This window comes from Ictalurus furcatus, chromosome 27 (assembly GCF_023375685.1).
Source record: "Ictalurus furcatus strain D&B chromosome 27, Billie_1.0, whole genome shotgun sequence".
In the NCBI taxonomy this organism is placed as follows: Eukaryota; Metazoa; Chordata; class Actinopteri; order Siluriformes; family Ictaluridae; genus Ictalurus; species Ictalurus furcatus.
Window position 1 is genome coordinate 9,919,881 of NC_071281.1, and position 17,488 is coordinate 9,937,368.

General features: G+C 38.4%; 1 protein-coding gene across 2 annotated transcripts; it reads right to left on the reverse strand.

Moving 5' to 3' along the window:
• Positions 1-27: 27 nt before the first annotated feature.
• On the reverse strand, positions 28-15,277 carry acana (aggrecan a). 2 transcript variants are annotated; one of them, XM_053616881.1, is made up of 19 exons: positions 15,188-15,277; positions 12,063-12,148; positions 11,432-11,812; positions 11,089-11,263; positions 10,858-10,985; positions 10,479-10,772; positions 9,951-10,277; positions 9,634-9,808; positions 9,365-9,492; positions 8,868-9,161; positions 8,674-8,772; positions 6,767-8,560; positions 6,475-6,588; positions 5,604-5,717; positions 3,656-3,814; positions 3,491-3,573; positions 3,038-3,182; positions 2,750-2,932; positions 28-1,657 (listed from the first exon to the last, which is right to left on the reverse strand). In XM_053616881.1, the coding sequence occupies exons 2-19, from the start codon at positions 12,139-12,141 to the stop codon at positions 1,581-1,583; spliced, it is 4,749 nt and encodes a 1,582-aa protein (XP_053472856.1). In that variant the 5' UTR covers positions 12,142-12,148; positions 15,188-15,277; the 3' UTR covers positions 28-1,580. The 2 variants fall into 2 exon arrangements, with proteins under 2 accessions (XP_053472856.1, XP_053472857.1); XM_053616882.1 differs by lacking the exon at positions 5,604-5,717 and having other exon boundaries at positions 30-1,657.
• Between the last annotated feature and the right edge of the window lie 2,211 nt (positions 15,278-17,488).

Sequence of the window (17,488 nt, forward strand, 5' to 3'; positions counted from 1 at the left end):
CCTAACACCAGATGTGTGACTTTCTTTGCTTGTGACTGTAGATCTGTTTTTTCTTCCAAGAATACACAATGACTTCAATCCTTGCTTAAAAAATGATCTGTGGAATGTTTTATTTGGCATTTCTCATCTCTTCACTTTTGTTTATGTAAAAATACATTTATTCAAGCAAAAACAGACTGTGTGATGTCATCTGCAAATAACTGAAAAGATAACAGTCAAATCTGATGGCAACCTCCGGCGCTCAGTGTACATTTCTCTTCTTCAGCATGGCTTAGTCGCCCCCTTTATCCTCTTATCCCAATACAAAGATGTGAGTCTTCTATCTTGAAGTCTGCATTTGTTTCCTGGATATCTACTGAGTGTGTTGCACTTATCAGTTCAACATTCATGATGAAAACAAGATTAGAGTTTGTAAGAGTTCACCAAATGCTTGGGGAAGAGAGAGGCACAGCCCCTAATTGATTAAGAATAAATCCAAGAACCAGGTATTTCATAAGAAAGACATTCATAAGGCACATGTTATAACTGATAGTAGCTGAAAAGCATTAGAGAAAAAAGCTAACATCAATGAGGTCTTCTGAGAATTGGGAATGAGATCTATTTAAAGAGGGTGATGCTCATATAGTACTGTGCCCTGCACAGCTTAACGTCAGACACAAACAAGGTAATATATGGCACAAACTATCTATGTTCATGTCCAAGATGACAGTTTGACAGGATCTGGCCATCGAGCACTGCTTTTGCCAAAATGAATGCTTTTGTGTAGCATGTATTGTTTTAATCTGTTTTTTTTAGGCCTAAGGAGATGGGCAAACCAAGTCAAATTGCCAGGTAGAATATAATATTGTGAGAAATCAATAAATACACTTAATTTCACATTACTGTCATCAGAAGTATCAAAAATGACACTTTTTTTGATAATTTGTATGAAATAAATTAGTTGTATGTAAACCTTCTTAATTATGGCTATATTTTTTTTTCTAGGCTCACTATCCATTCTGATAGACTATAGATGAAAATAATACTTCACATAATTTAATATTTTATGTACTATCTTGTATACAGTAAGTGCTATAAAAAATTTGTAACTTGCAAACTGAATACAATTGTGTCCAAAGTAACAAATAAATTCCAGAAACCTTTTTCATTGTTCCTCTCAGAAGAAGGATTGCACAAAGTTCTTAGCTGTTCCCTTTTGCCACAAAATTCCAGACCGTCTGGATGAAAGATCCTCCTCTGGAAGGTTTTTGTAAAACTCAGCTGATACTTTGAGACAATCTGATTCAGTAGGTGCAAGTTCAGAGATCCAATTACACTAACTATGGGAATAAATACTACTTTCATAAATAAAGTGGCTTCCTGGATGAGGTGTGGAAAAGAATCATAAAATAGATTACTTTTTTTTCTTTCTTATCGAAGCACTACAACATGTTGGGAGTGACACTATATACAGGTTGGGTACTTATGTTTAAAAATAACACTTTTTAATACATAATGCATTTTCAATTCAAGGTCATGAAAAATAAGAATTAAATGATTTTAAATCTAAAAAAAAATCTCAACTATTTCTTCTTAAGTCATTAGAGTTGCTTCCTCAGTGATGTCCTCTTAGCAGATTCACGCCTAATGGATCTCTTCAGTAGTCTTCTTTTGATTTCTAAAATATCAAAAAATGATAAAGTTATATAAATGATTTAAAAAACACATTCCAGAATAATATACACACATACATACAATTACTTATCATTTTACTAGGAACATCTGTATACCTGCCTATTCATGTAATTATCAAATTAGCCAATCATGTGGCAGCAGTGCAATGCATAAAATCATGCAGACACAGGTAAAGAGCTTTAATTAATGTTTATATCAAACATCAGAATGGAAAATGTGATCACAGTGACTTTGAGTATGGCATGGTTATTGGTGCCAGACAGGCTGATTTAAGTATTTCAGAAACAGTGGGTGGCTTCGAGCTGAATGGAAGGCTACAGTAATGAAAATAATCACTCTTTACCACCGTGGTGAGCAGAAAAGCATCTTAGAATGCACAACATGTTGAACCTTGAGGCGGATCGGCTACAGCAGCAGAAGACCACATTGACTTCCACTCCTGTGAACAGGAATCTGATGCTACATTGGGCACAGGCTCACTGAAACTCGTCAGCTGAAGATTAGAAAAAGACCAGGCGATGTTTGACCAATCTTCAACCGTACTGACCAACAATCATGTAGAAGAATACATTTGAAGATCGCCTGGTCTTTTTCTAATCTTTAACTGAAGAGTTTCAGTGAGCTCCTATAATAGCATTAATGTGCAGGTTTATAGGTGTTCCTAATAAACTGGACAGTGAGTGTACAAAAGAATATCAGAATATCCATTCTGTGATATCAGAATATCCACTTATCCTTCAGGGGACGTGGGGAACCTGGAGCCTATCCCAGGGAGCATCGGGCATAAGGCAGGGTACACCCTGGACAGGGTGGAAATTCATCGTAGCCGATCACACATACATTCACACACTTTGGACATACCAATCAGCCTACCATGCATATCTTTGGACTGGGGGAGGAAACTGGAGCACCCGGAGGAAACCTCTGCAGCACGGGAGAACGTGGCAGTGGCGGAAATCAAACCCCAACCCCTAGCGGTGTGAGGCAAACGTGCTAACCACTAAGCCACCGTGCTCCCATACAACAACTATATGGAAAAACTATTTTCCTAGTCAAGTGTAAACACATCACTTACGGGGTATGCATTCCACCTGTGGCTTCTGCCAGTGTCCATCTGCCATGCAGCGGACCACAGGTGGATGGCGTTGTCGGAAGCCATCATTGCACTGATATCTGATTATTGAGTTGACCTGATAGTGTTCCTTCTTGGTCCCAAACCACCTGGCATTCTTTAGTTCAGGAGGCTGGCCACATGTGACTGAGGAAAAGCTCATTTTAATATCTTTTGAATGACTGAGAAAATGCTAGATTAAACTAGAGTAAATATATGGTCTAGATTATTTATATTTTAATGACTACATACCTGGGCCAGTCTTGCATGTGAATGGTAGATGATAGTTACAAGGCACGTCATTCCACTGCCCGTTTTCATGCCAGATCATCACCACGCAATCCTCGCCAGAGTTGAAATAGTTATCCGGTTGATTAGGCCTCCAGTTCTCATATTGCTGGGAGGAAAGTTGATGTTACATAGTGGTAAACAGTCGACTGTCCCAACTATTCTGGAGTGTGTTTCAGTCATCAGATTTGAAATGAGTGTATATTTTCAAAAATAAATTAAATTCACAAAGTAAAACATCACATAATGTGTTAATAATGTGTTTTCAATATAGTACAGGGCGAATAGAATTTTCAAATGACACGTTTTGTTTGTTTTTTGCATTTTACATACTGTCCAAACTTTTTCGGAATTGGGGTTGTACATTATATAAAAACTGGGCTGTTTCTCTCAGCAACATGGACTAAACATACTTACCATTGGGGTTCCATCTGTCCACTGGAAGTCATTCTCAAAAGTCTTATCATTTAGTCCAATCCACTGGTAATCCTGTGCATGGGCTAAAGAAAAGAGACACTATGTTATAATGGTAAAGACACATCCACATACAGACATATTGTGTTGACTTTCGACTTCACTCACAATTAACGAATACTTGCTCCTCTTGGTTGGTGATGCTGACCAGATGAGCTCCAAGGCTTCGACATTGTAGTTCAGCCTCCTCCCACACTGTTCTCTCCGAAAAGTGCAGGTAACAGTTACCTTGAAACTTAGTCCAGCCCTCCTCACATGTGTCTATGTCTGCAGTGACATATGAGGGGAGTGGGGATCACAGTTTATTCCAGTGAGCTGCAAACTTGATGCTATATCCTGGTACAAACTGGGTTGGAGATAAATACTTACATAACATTTCAGCTGAGAAGACAAAAGATTATTAGATGGACAAGTGGGTTTGGAATTTTGTTGGCATTAGCAATATGTGTGTAGCATTTCATAAAAATCCTGTATTCATAGTGCATTATAAAAGCATTTATCACATGCTATATAAGCCATTCTACAGAATTGGTGCAAACTACTGTCCCATAACCAAATATATTTTTAATAACATCAATGGAATAAAATGCAAAAATTATTTCAATATCATTTTCATAAGTTGAAATTTAGGGGTTAGGGTTCCTCCCAATTGAAAGTACCCAATAAATGATGAGTCTATATGTCTTAAGCTTACTAATATTTTATATATTATTGTGAGTTTCAGTAGATAATAGAAGGATCTTAGTAAACATCTAAGACTTGAATACTTAAATGCTTTAAATGTGTTTTTTGGTTGTGGGACAGCAGTTTGCACCAATTCTGTAGAATGGCCCATCTAGTATAAGTAGTACTTTGTAGTGGCTAACATTACAGCATGAATCTGCTTATAAACAGCTACAGTTAAATGCATAACATAACGTAATATCAGGGGACATAATGCATTATAATATCTGTTCACAAAAATAATACAGACACCAGTGCGTTGATGCACTATAACACAGGTTCTGCATTATTGTGTTATAGTGTCTTATGCTATAGTGCATTGTTGCATTGGTGTCTACAATAATTTTAAGACCTGATATTATGATATTTAACTTTTATTATTCCCTCATGGGGAAATTAAAGTCTTATAGTAGCATGACAGTAAGAATAGTAAGGAAGAAAAATAAATAAATATAAAAATGACAGTACCAGTGTCTTACTATGATAAGTGTATATATATTAAAAGGTAGAAGACTCATATGGTAAACTTAGAATACAAAAAGAATAGTAACATCAAATAAAAAAAAGCAAAAATAAAATGAAAGAATACTTTATAATTATAATGCACTATGTAATTATAATGTATTATGTACATTATGAAATCATATACTCAAGCTTTATAAAGTGTTATGCAAGTAACTGTGAACAGTTATACATGCTAATGCCATTATGTATGCTGTGCAACACAACATAAATACATTTATAATACATTATGAATATACTAGAATATATTCTTATAGAATATAGCATAGGAAGAAAGTGTTACTGAAATATCTCACATGTATCACACCTAAGGCTATTAATACATCTTCTGTATACAACCATAAATGCTGTAAGGGAGTGGGTAGTGCCTTAGCACAAAGTTAACTCACCGTTCACTTCTATATGTCAGGAATAAACATAGAAAATAAAATGAAGAGGGCAAAAACAGTCTGGTGTTATGCCTAAATGGAAAACGTAACCAGCACAGGCACAGGCACAGGGTTATTATTTCCCTACCTGCTTGAGTAACTGAAGGACATGTCTGTTTCCCCCCAGGTGCCTTTTCATACTGACCAGTAAATTATAAACTTCTTCCTTTATATCACCTTTTCCTCTACCACAGTTTCCCCAACCACTCACCATTTTGCAAAAACATGACTGGCTAGTTAGTCTTATATAAGCATGTTCCAGCACACCAATGACACCAAATGACCAGCCAGTGCTATTGGAGAACTGAAACTGCCTTTCATGGCATCAGGTTCGGTTGTTTTTGAGAGATTGTTAGTAGAATTAGCTGAAGCCAACCTCGTACCGATCTCACAGCGATCCCCTCCATAGCTGGGCAGGCATAAGCATTTGAAAGCATCCTGTACCTCCACACACGTAGCTCCATTGGCACAAGGGTTTGAATGGCACACATCAACCTCTGAAAATAAAGGTTCTGCGGTTAAGACTGGGGACTACAAAGTGACCCTTGAGCTGGGTCATGCCTAGGTAGAACACAGGCGCTGATCAAATCAAAAACCATGAGCCATGCAACATGCTTATCTGATCCATTCAAATCAATAAACCACAAGTTCATCAAATGGTTTGAGAGGAAATTGCTTGAATGATTGGAATATATTCAACCGTTTCCCTTGTGGTTTAAAATGAATGGCCTAAACATATAGCTTACAAAGTGTTGCATCAGGTCAAGGTCCAGATTCATATCAAGAAGAAGGAAAAGCCATGTACCAGGTGTTAACAGGTGTGTAGCAGGCTGGAAAATATAGTGCTGATTAAGCCATACTTGAGCAAAGGCAGAGCTGAATAAAAACAACACATGGGTGCACAATCAATTAATTGAATTGATAACTGTGAGGTCCTGTAAATATATCAGGTAGAATCAGATATCCCCACACACATGCCACACAACCTGTGAAATGGATGAGGATGACAATCAGGCACAAGCAAATTGACCCCAAAACACACACTGACAGGGAACAATGACAGCGATAGAGAGAAGTGTTCCATTAATGAGAGAAAACACTAAAACACAAACAGTTAATGGGAATTAGATCATTCTGACAAAGATGCACACAATAGAATATCTCACATCAAATTAAATTAGAAAACCACATTAATCTAATGAGCAATTTTTGGCATTTTTTTAATACAAATTAAAGCCAGCTTAAGTGACTCACCAGCATGGCACTTTTCCTCCTTCACCCCAGGTGGGCAGTGACACACGCCAACCCCATCCTGCACAAAACACGCAGCAGCACCACAGGGGTTTGGGTTACATGGGTCCACAGCAGCTAGGATACAGATATAGACAGAAGGAAAACATAAACTGAAATATTTGAAAAAGTGCAAAAGGACAGCAAACCTTAGAACTTTTTAGCTCATGAGTTTAGTATTTTTAGATTAATATCCAATGACAGTGCTATTGCTAATTAATACTAGTATTGCTAGTATTGCTAATTGCTAAGTTACCTTCCTCCATGGCTGGGACCTCTAAGACAGTTGGGGTCTTCATCGAAAAGGCAGGGTCTGTAGTGGTGCCAGCCATAGATGCAGGAGTCACAGAATCATATTCCCAGAAGGGTTCAGCAGCATTTGACAAGATTTCTTGTGGCCGTGCACTGTTACTAAACAGCCCTGAGGGAACTAGAACTGTTGGTTCATCAGTTGAATGAATTGGGTCTTCATGAGGGAGGGATGTGGGATGGTGATCTTCACTTGAAACAGTAGTATGGCGGTCCCCACTGCTAAAAAATGGTCCACTCTCCCGCCCACTTTGCTCTATTGGTCCTTTTCTGAGCTCCTGGTTTTGAGTGGATCTAAAAGAAACTTCCACCATGCTCTCATCAGTAAATGATATAATATTCCCACTGGCTGATGCCTCTGATGTGCCTCCTGATGGAAGACCAGAGACTCCAGAGAAATCACCACTCCCTTCCCCTGATCCATACATCAAAAGTCCAGAAGCCTCTTGTTCTCTGCTGGATAGGTCTATGAGATCAGTAAAGCCTGAGTCCAAAAAGATGATGGAAGGAAATCCTGAACCACTTCCAGAGCTGCTTAAATCACCACTTCCACTCACACTAGAGCCACTCAAACCAGACTCATGTAGATCTCCAGATCCACTGAAATGCATATGACTTCCACCCAGCTCCTGAGCTGTGAGGGTTGGAGCAGTGGACACTTCCACCCACTGACCTTTCACCATGATTTCACCACTGCTACTAAGCCCAGAGAAGCCACTGTCATCTCCAGAGGATATCACACCTGATGAAAAACCACTGAATCCAGAGAACTCCCAGCTAGAACCAAGGCCTGAAGAAATGTCAGAAGATTCTCCACTTCTGCTCTCTCCCAAGATGTTGAAAATGTCTGACGTAGACCCGCTCTCTTCTAAACCAAAACTTGAGCCACTTTCTGATCCAGACCCATCCCCACTGAAGAAACCAGAACCCATACCTGACATGAAAGTGAGGATTGCTGCACTTCCCTCCCCAGCTTCCTGAGGTGTCCTTGAAGCTGATGCATCCCCAGACAATATTGTGTCAATTCCTGAGAAGGTCACACTTATGCCTGAGTCATCACCACTAAGGTCTGAGCCAGACATGTCTCCACTTGGCAGTCTAGATCCTGACAGTTCTCCTTCTAAACCGGAAGACTCACTTGGCTGTCCAGATCCTGAAAGTTCTCCTCCTAAACCTGAAGACCCGCTTGGCTGTCCAGATCCTGAAAGTTCTCCTCCTAAAACTGAAGACCCGCTTGGCTGTCCAGATCCTGAAAGTTCTCCTCCTAAACCTGAAGACCCACTTGGCTGTCCAGATCCTGAAAGTTCTTCTCCTAAACGTGAAGACCCACTTGGCTGGACAGATCCTGAAAGTTCTTCTCCTAAACCTGAAGACCCACTTGGCTGGCCAGATCCTGAAATTTCTCCACCTAAACCTGAAGACCCGCTTGGCTGTCCAGATCCTGAAATTTCTTCTCCTAAACCTGAAGACCCACTTGGCTGTCCAGATCCTGAAAGTTCTCCTCCTAAACCTGAAAACCCACTTGGCTGTCCAGATCCTGAAATTTCTTCTCCTAAACCTGAAGACCCATTTGGCAGTCCAGATCCTGAAAGTTCTCCTTCTTTATAATGTGCCCCACTAGGCTGCTCCCCACTTCCACTAGCTGATACATCACCAGAGAAGCCACTGGTCCCAGATGACTGGTCTGCTGAACCAGAACCAGAGAAGTCCACAGGAATGGAAGGAGTAATGGTGGGGTTCACTATGGAAATAAAAATACAGGGAAAATAGAAGAATGGGCAGTAACAATGTTTATCCCCAAGTAATAAACGGTTAGACTTAATATTATTAGATACAGACAATAAGATCCATTACCAGGTATAGAAAGGTCAGTTCTTGAGGTCAGGTTCACCAATTCCTCTTCAATAAGTGTCATGTTCAATCCAGTCTCATTAAGATACAATTGGAAATCAACTGTGAAAAATAGTTAATATATATTTATCTATAAGCTTTGTAACTGTAGACAATTCTCACATACTATTTGGTTGTAAGTGTTTAAGTGTTAATACCTTTCAAGCAGTAGGCATCAAATTTGGAGTGCACATCAGGATATTCAGTCTGATTGGGAAACTTAAAGACTGTATGGACTCCAGATTTCCCTCCTCCACACCGAGGCCTGGGATTATTAATGGGATAGCGGACACTGTGGTCGATGAGCCAGCCAGCACGACACTTATCAAAGCCTTGCTTCCAGGCCACATACAGATCAGCTGTGGAGGCCAAGGAGGCGTTTTGGGCCTGGCAATAAGCCATTGCTTCATCATATGTGAAACCCTCAAATGAACTCACATGAAAAACATTCCCTAGAAGAAAATGGTAAGTGTGACTGTTTATTTTATTTCGTTTTTTTTTTTTGGTTTATATTGTTATGCTTCAAATTAATTGTAATTCCAAAAAAAAAAAAACTCTACCAAAAGCTGTAGTAACATTTCTTTCAATGAATCAAACCAAATCCACTTTGAGTCTCTAAATTTGTTAAAGAGCATTGAAGTTGGAACCATCATACCTCTTGGTTTGTCCATGTAGCAGTATACATCATAGTGCTCATTGGCAGGTCGTACACCATAAGACCTCACACCGGACAAATCTTCCAAATCACCAGCACATTTCTCTCGTGCAGATATGATCGGATACCTTCATTTTGAGCAAGAAAAACAACACAGTAAATAATATGCATGAAATTAATTTGTTTTCTGTTTTGTTTCCTTATTATACAAATAAATGTCATCATAACTTAAAAACATTATCGGACGTTAACTCCAGAAAAAAAATTACCTCACTGTCTGGTCAATCAGCCAGCCTGCATCACACTGGTGATAGCCAGCTTCATAGGCAGCCTGTAACTGTTGAGGACTAGCAATCACTGCACCAATGTTCTGACAGGCTAGATGAGCCTCAGAAAAGGTAAAAGCATAGCGACTGTGACTTAGTCTGAAGAGGAAGACAACACCTGAATGGAAGAGATGAGAAATAAAATGTGATGCATTTGTAGTTTAAAAAAAAAATATATATATATATATTTATTTATTTATTTTTACAAAGAAGGACTATTACTAATACAATAGATCTCTGTATTATTATTTTCTTTTTACCAGTAAGTGCAGTTGCATTTTCCTCAGGAATCTCTGATCCAACTTCAGGTTGTGCAGTCACCACTTTTATAAGGTCGTCAATGATACTGGGTGGTGAAGACAGAGGCAGCTGTGTGACATTCTGCTCCACAGACCAGGAGTCAGCAGTGGTGGTGGGGGGTTTGTGGGTTTCAACCTGGCCTTTTAGCTCACTCTCAGTGGAGGTCTGCGTAATAAACACCTGTGGGCTATCTGTCACCATATCCACACTTACTACCTCATTTGTAGCCTCTGTAGTCTGTATATCTGGGAAGATGTTGGATATGGCTGAGCCCTCTTCCTCCTCGTCTAAACAAGATAAACGCAGATTTTATTACTAAATCAACGTGGCTGTGGGTAACCTGACCCATTTGTTATTCATTATGATTCATCATTATTGGGAAACACAACTATTAAATGTATCATAATTTGCAATACTAAGCCAAAATTGGGTAAATCCATGAAAAGTTCCTAAAGTAGGAAACAGAAAATAAAACCCAATATGTGCACCTGTGTAACAGATAGCATCATATCTTGATTCTGGTAGAGGGTAGCCTGTCTGATTAATGAATCGGTACACAGTGCGCACACCCAGTAGACCTCCTCCACACTGTGGTCGGGCAATGTTGATGGGATAGCGGACACTCCCGTCTGCCAACCAGCCTGCATTACATTCATCCATACCAGCCTTCCAGGCCAGGTAGAGCTGGCCAGTTGTGGCTAATTTAGCACCCAGCTTAGCACACTGGGCCTGAGCTTCAGCAAAGGTGAACTTTTCAGGGCATGTTGAATAGAACACCCTCCCTGTAACAAGACAAGGGATGAAATTAATGTGTGAACAGCTCGTTTAAAAATCAGAATTTGCCTGAAGTTTGCATTTGTGACATACCTGACATCTTCTCAGCAAAGCAATACACATCATAGGTCTCGTTTACATCTCTTACTCCATACGTTCTCACTCCTGGGTATTCATACTTGTCACCATAGCATTCCTCTCGGGGTTCATGGATAGGATACCTTTCATCAGCAGCAAAATACAACATTATATAAAGTAATATAGAGAAATGATGAACATTAAAATAAATGCACCTAATTTTTATAAAGTGTTCTCTGAACTGACCTAACAGTTTGGTCAGAAAGCCAGCCAGCATCACACTGGTGGTACCCTGTATCATACGCTGCCTGTAGCTGCACAGGTGTGGCAATCACAGCACTATTCTGAATACAGGCTGCCTGTGCCTTCTCAAATGTCAGGGTGTAACGTGAAGTAATGGCACGGTAATGGAACACAATGCCTAGAAAAAATATTATATACATTCGTTCATTCCAGACTTAATTCTTTACACTAACAATTAACAATATCAGCACCCCTGTATATATATGTGTGTGTGTATATATATATATATATATATATATATATATATATATATATATATATATATATATATAAGATGTGGCATTACCTTGCACCTGGACATTGACAGAATCATGGCTGTCTTCGATTCCATGCATGACTTCACAACGATACACTCCAGACTCATTTGAAAGAAGCTGTGTGATTTTAATGGTGGCGTCAGTGGGGCTGGTGGGGTATGCCACCATTTGAACCCTGTCCGTGTACTTCTCGTTCACTGCCACGATACCCTCACTGGCCACCAAAATGTCTATGGTCGTCTCTTTGGTGCTGATGCTCCATTTGATGCGATGGGACAAAGGGGCTATGGTGGGAGCACCTGGGTCAGGCACTGTGTCATCCAGGAAATAGCAGGGCAGAACCAGTGTATCTCCCATTAAGGGTTGGAGAGGTTGAGCAATGGGAATACTAACACTCAGAGTTTTTGGTTCTGGGATACATGCAACAAAACAATTATTACAAAACTGACAATATAGAGCTATAATACATGCACACACCACTGATACTGCAAAAAAAGGTTTGCTATAATAACAGTACATATTCAATATTCAATAATTTGCCTGATCAAATACAAAAAGTTCAGAGTTAAAAATACTTGGAGAATCTGTGAGGATTCATAAACTGAAAGACTAATACTGGTTTATACAAATGGATGAACTCAAACGGAGAATTTTACTCACCCATATGTAAGTAGTCGTGATAGGTCAATTTTGCAGAAATTACCCGAAGACACAAACACAGTAACAGCAATGATGTCATGGCTCACCTGGAAGTTAGATAACTATTATGCCAATGTGTAAAATATTCAGCATATCCAGAGAAATAATATTTTGGAAAGTATACTTAATAGTGTACCTAAAAGTAGAACCAAAACCCTTGTATGCTACCTTGTATTTCCAATACTAAAGCAGTCTGCTAGAAGTGCCTAAAAAAAACTTGCCTAGAACAAGAAGTCTTTGTAAGAGCACAGAATTCATACTCTGCGAGAACTAGGAACTGGAGGAGGGAGTGTACTTGGGGTTTAGTACTTTAATGTTATAACAATACTGTAAAAGCTGCTTTTTGATTACTTTTTGTCTCATCCTTTTAACTTTGCCTACCTAAATTAGGGCGACAAATGATTTGACAATTGTAAAGCCCTTTTATAACAAATGTCATGACCACTCTGTGGCACTCCTCCATTTTCTCCCTGGACAGTTTTCCCTTCACTGCCAAAGAGAATAGTGTCTCATGGCTAGGCAACGGATGTGCTAGCGAGGTGCAAGCACTAGCTAGCGAGGTGGTAGGACTAGCTAGCATGGGGTCTGTTGAACTCAGGCTTGGAGCCCGCAAGTCTTCAAACACTGCTGGAGCTTTATATCATGCTGAGATAAATGCATTGACATAATTTAGGTTAAATCTCCTTTTCAGCAAATTAGTTTTCCACATTTATTGCATTTGGCAGTGTCTTCAGTGTGCTTTGAAAAGTGAAGCCACACTTTTGATCATTTTGTGTGTTCCATAATCCACTGTCTGACATTAGCCTATCAATCGAATCCAGTGTACATGCTGATGTGTTTATGCATGATATACTCAGGTCCTGAAAGACCCTTACAGCTGTAGGACATGATGTAGGTGCAATAATCAAGGATGTTGCTTCAAAAGTGAGTGAAGTGTGCTTTTAAGAACCAGTAAGGAGAACCTTTTTTTTAACGGTTACCCGATTCTTGGAATTTTGTCATACCACTATACCACATAGTAATTTTCAGTTTCTGTAGACAAACCAGTAATAGCCTAATCATTCCTTATTAGTTTTTAAACTGCTGTATGGTACTATTCTGTGGACCATCACCACCACATCAGGCAATTTGCAAGTTAGTGTGTCATTAATTTATGACTAGATGCCAGCAATGGGATGAATAAAGAAAAGGCCCACTGTTCCTACATTATTCCTGAAATGAGTGTTTGGAAAATATGTGACTCACAAGGAAAGCTTGAGATTTAGGCTTACTGTAGTTCAAGTGATTGTATGTCAGTATTGGCCAGTAATTAGGAGTGATTGTGGATTTATGTTCAGTAGCTCTTCCTATACAGAGAATATTCATATTTATAGAAGTCAAGAGGGTCTTATTCATAGCTGAGTAAACGAAAAATCAGTTTGATCACATTATTCTCACTCTACTTTACTCCTGTCTACCTCCCTGCTACTCCTGCCCCACTTCACACTAAGCAACAACTTAAAATTTATGTTGCTATAGAAATTAATGATGTGATTTCTGTGACTCAACGGGAAATAATACGTTTAGTTTTTTTTTTGTTTTAGCAAAAATACACTCTTTGGCTGGTAGTGTAAAAAAAGCAAAGCAACCTCAGCTGATATGCAGCATATTAAATAATCTGTCATTTTGAAAATACACCAAATGTTTTTTGTGGCACTGTAAAAGAATTCTAGACTATAATTAGAGACTGGGCTGTTGGGAACTGACTGATAAAAAAGTATCATTGGCACATTTCTATGGGAAATATCCTCCTAGATAATATATGGCAACATGCCTTGTGCTTTTTTACGGCCTCTTGTAAAAGCAGTTGATTGTGTTCAAATTTAACACTATGGCCATCACCGTTAAGGCATTGTAGTTAAGTATTAAAACAGCACTTCAAATGGCTAGAAATATGCAATGAATATTCTGGCACTTTTTTCTGTAGTATATTCTTGCAGAAAATAATGTCACTTTCTCACTCACAGTCTGACATGACCTTTCAAACCTCATCACCATGTAACATTCCAAATGCTTTTCAAGAGGTGTCCTTCAAAGAACCAGAGGCTTATACAGATAGTCATATGACAGATATAATGACTTAGTGTTGGTGCTGTATCTGTGTGTTTGTGCACAACTGCAGCTGAGGCATATGAGTGTCTGGCTCTTTCAGCTCTCTAAAGTCTGAATGGCTGTAACCAATATAACAAATGGTTGTGTCAGTGATGATAACATACAGGGCCTATAAACATTTTTTTAATTTAATTTTATTTATTTATTTATTTATTTATTTATTTTTTTGCTTTTTAGGGTAATATAGATGTATAGAAATTGAAATAGAAAAATTATGTTTATTATTAATACTTTGAAGGTGTAATTAATATAGGATCATCTCACAAACAGCACTGAGTCCCTTTGCAATGAAATGAACTTAAGACTGGACACTTAGAGATTTTGACTTTCTTTTTTTTTGTTGGATAAATTAATTGAAAATAAAAACACAGAATTGGCCTATAGTATAATAATATAAGGTTGGTGATTTTTCATTCAGCAAAAATAGGAAACTATGTAGAAGTTGTCAGTGTCATACACTATCATGCTTCTTATTATAAATCCACCCTAATGGATGTCTTCTAGACTTCGTTCTAGTGTTCCCTTCATCAATAGCCATATTAATGCTGAAACCATTTATACATGTATTTATAGAAAGGAAGTCGATAAAAAATAATGAAAATCCATTTAGTGTATATATAATGGTAAAGTAAATGCAATATATATTTCCTTTTCATTACTTTTGAAAATGGGCTTTCTACAGATACAGTATATGCATACTACACTGTAGGATATTAAGTTGATTTAGCTTTTGATTTCTATACATTAAATCTCTCAGTGTTGAATTAACACCCACATTGTTTACAGAAGGTGATGACAAATGGACATTGTAGATGTTACATCAACACTGTGGTGTTAATTCAACAGTTGAACTGTTCATTTAAGAGCTAAGCTCACAGCAAGATGGTTATTAATTGCAATACCTAGAAGAAGAAAAAATTTAAGATGGAACCTACCTGCTTGTTGCAAAGGATCTCCTGTTGATGCAGCTCAGAAACTATAATCCTCTCTGAATTGCAAATGTCTTTGATCTTTCCACTGACTCTCGGTGGTGCAAACAGACAGCGTTGCGTTTGGAGAGCTGTGTGTCTCCTCAGAGCGCGGAGCAGAAAGAGCCGGCTGAAAGAAGAAACCTGCCAGGCTGTCAGGACACCGAGGCGCTGTAAGGGGAGGGTGCAAAGGCAGCTTTACTTTATTCTGGCATTGATTATGTGTTGAATTAAATGATGTAATGGTCCGCGACTTGTGCGCAACGAGCACGCGTGATGGCGCACATCCATTTAGATCCGCGTGACGAGAGTTATGGCGGGTAAAGATTACAAGGATGTTTTGTAATTGAATAATTGACGATCTATAAATGGTCTCATTTATATCTTTTGTGTAATTCTTCTTACCTCTGTAGAAATTTGGTGCAAGAATGTTGCTGCATTAGTTAACATTAACAAACCATTCACTTATTATGTCATTCCAACTCACTTTTTCATTTTGCCACTTAACAACCACAAACATGATAATTCAGGTCTTGGTACATTAATTACATAAATTCAATAAAAGTTTACTCACTGATGGGATGATCATTGATTTTTGCAGGTAATTAATTAGGTTATTTATCCTTTTATTAAAAATAAAACATTAATTAGTACAAGTGTAAGTACATTGTTAATATTGCTTATGGTGCATTAATGCTGAAATACATGATTTGTTCATGTTAACTAATGCATTAATTACATAGGTAGATGTTGACCTGCTATGGCATTTCTGACTGTTACACCTCCTGTGGTGCCCATAGGGTTCCCTCTCTCGTCCTTCAACCTTGACAACATGCCCAACACAACCAAAACCATGCAGGCATCCACTATGACTAAGGCTGTAGCAAGCCCCACTGGCAACGTTAATGCACAATTGCCTAAAACTGGCACCATTAATGAATGCTCACTGCCACTGGTTCCATATGACATAGGTCAGCTGCAGGATCGTCAGCCAGGTACCAGCATTCAACAACGTTTCGCGCCTTTAACTTCAGAATGTTTCCTGATGGCAGAGCAGTGGTAGGGACGTCTTCATGCCACCCACTGCAACTAGACCTCAGGTACGGTGTTACTAATAATAATGCTAATGTTAACTAATGCATTAAATAATGTCAATTAAAGAAGCCTTAATGTACTTTTTGGTAGTCAGGATGACTCATAGATGACTAAAGTCAACAGACAACAACTGTGTTTTTTCTTTTGGCAAGTTTATGAATCATTTAACATAGTTGCTTACATTAGCACGTGGAAACTACTGTAGGAAAATAGATGTTCTTTTGACAAAAGCATCTTTGCAAAATAAAAATTCTGTTTATACTAAAAAGAAAACGCGCAAATGGAGACATTTAAAAAAAAGATCGAGTAGTCATTGCCCTGAATAGAATTAAAGGAAGCCTGCAGGAGAGGCTGAAAGGGAGGCCTTATTTCATCAGCTTGGCCTGACAGAGCAGTTATTCAAAAACATTAGGCGGCAAATTATAGCTTTTGATGCAATTAAAATGCATGGCATTGTATTTTTTGAGGACTGGAAATGTTGAGGTCTGACGTCTTCAATGGTTATACGTATGTCTAGTCCTGTACGAAAACATTTATCCAGTTACATTTTAACTTCCCAGAATGTGCCACTCTAGTTATAGCCCTGTTGGTCATCACCATCCTCTGGCTGCTGTGACAGAAACAATTTTGTGGTTTCTCTCAATAATTTGCTAGGATTCTAAAAATCTGTAAAAATATTTAAAAAATTACTGTAAGGTAACAAACAGCAGTACTACCTGCAAAAATCCTTGGTGTTAAATGAACACTTACAGTATGTGTATACTGTAAGTTCAACATGCACACAAAAAACACATCTCACAAAAGTTAAATTTGGTAACACTATTGTTATTTAAATATTAGAGATTTTGCTGTGAGCAAATCACAAACAATAAATACTCCAAAACTGAATATCTGTAACACTTTCATTCAATGGAATATTTGTAATGTTATTCTTATTGTTATCATCTCTAATTTTCCTAACAGTTTTCCATTTGCCGTTTCAGTTCCATCAGGACTGTTTATATTTAAAGTGTTTTGAATGAACCTGTAGGAGCTTCAGTGTTGCTAAGGGCATAACTCTTTATGATGCCTACTGCACACCAAAAAATCTACCTAACTTGCCTCGTGGATACTGCACTTCTTTTCCATCACCTCATCAATACAGTACATGCTGTAGCTGTGGGTACTCCATGA

Bases quoted from the DNA above. Each gene is read 5' to 3' on its own strand.
- acana (XM_053616881.1), bottom strand. From the start codon at position 12,141: ATGACATCATTGCTGTTACTGTGTTTGTGTCTTCGGGTAATTTCTGCA. The intron at 9,493-9,633 runs GTAATTTTTTTT...CTCAAAATGAAG, and splicing joins CTGATTGACCAGACAGTGAG to GTATCCGATCATATCTGCAC. The intron at 3,183-3,490 runs GTAAGTATGTTT...CTTTCCTCCCAG, and splicing joins GGACAGATGGAACCCCAATG to CAATATGAGAACTGGAGGCC.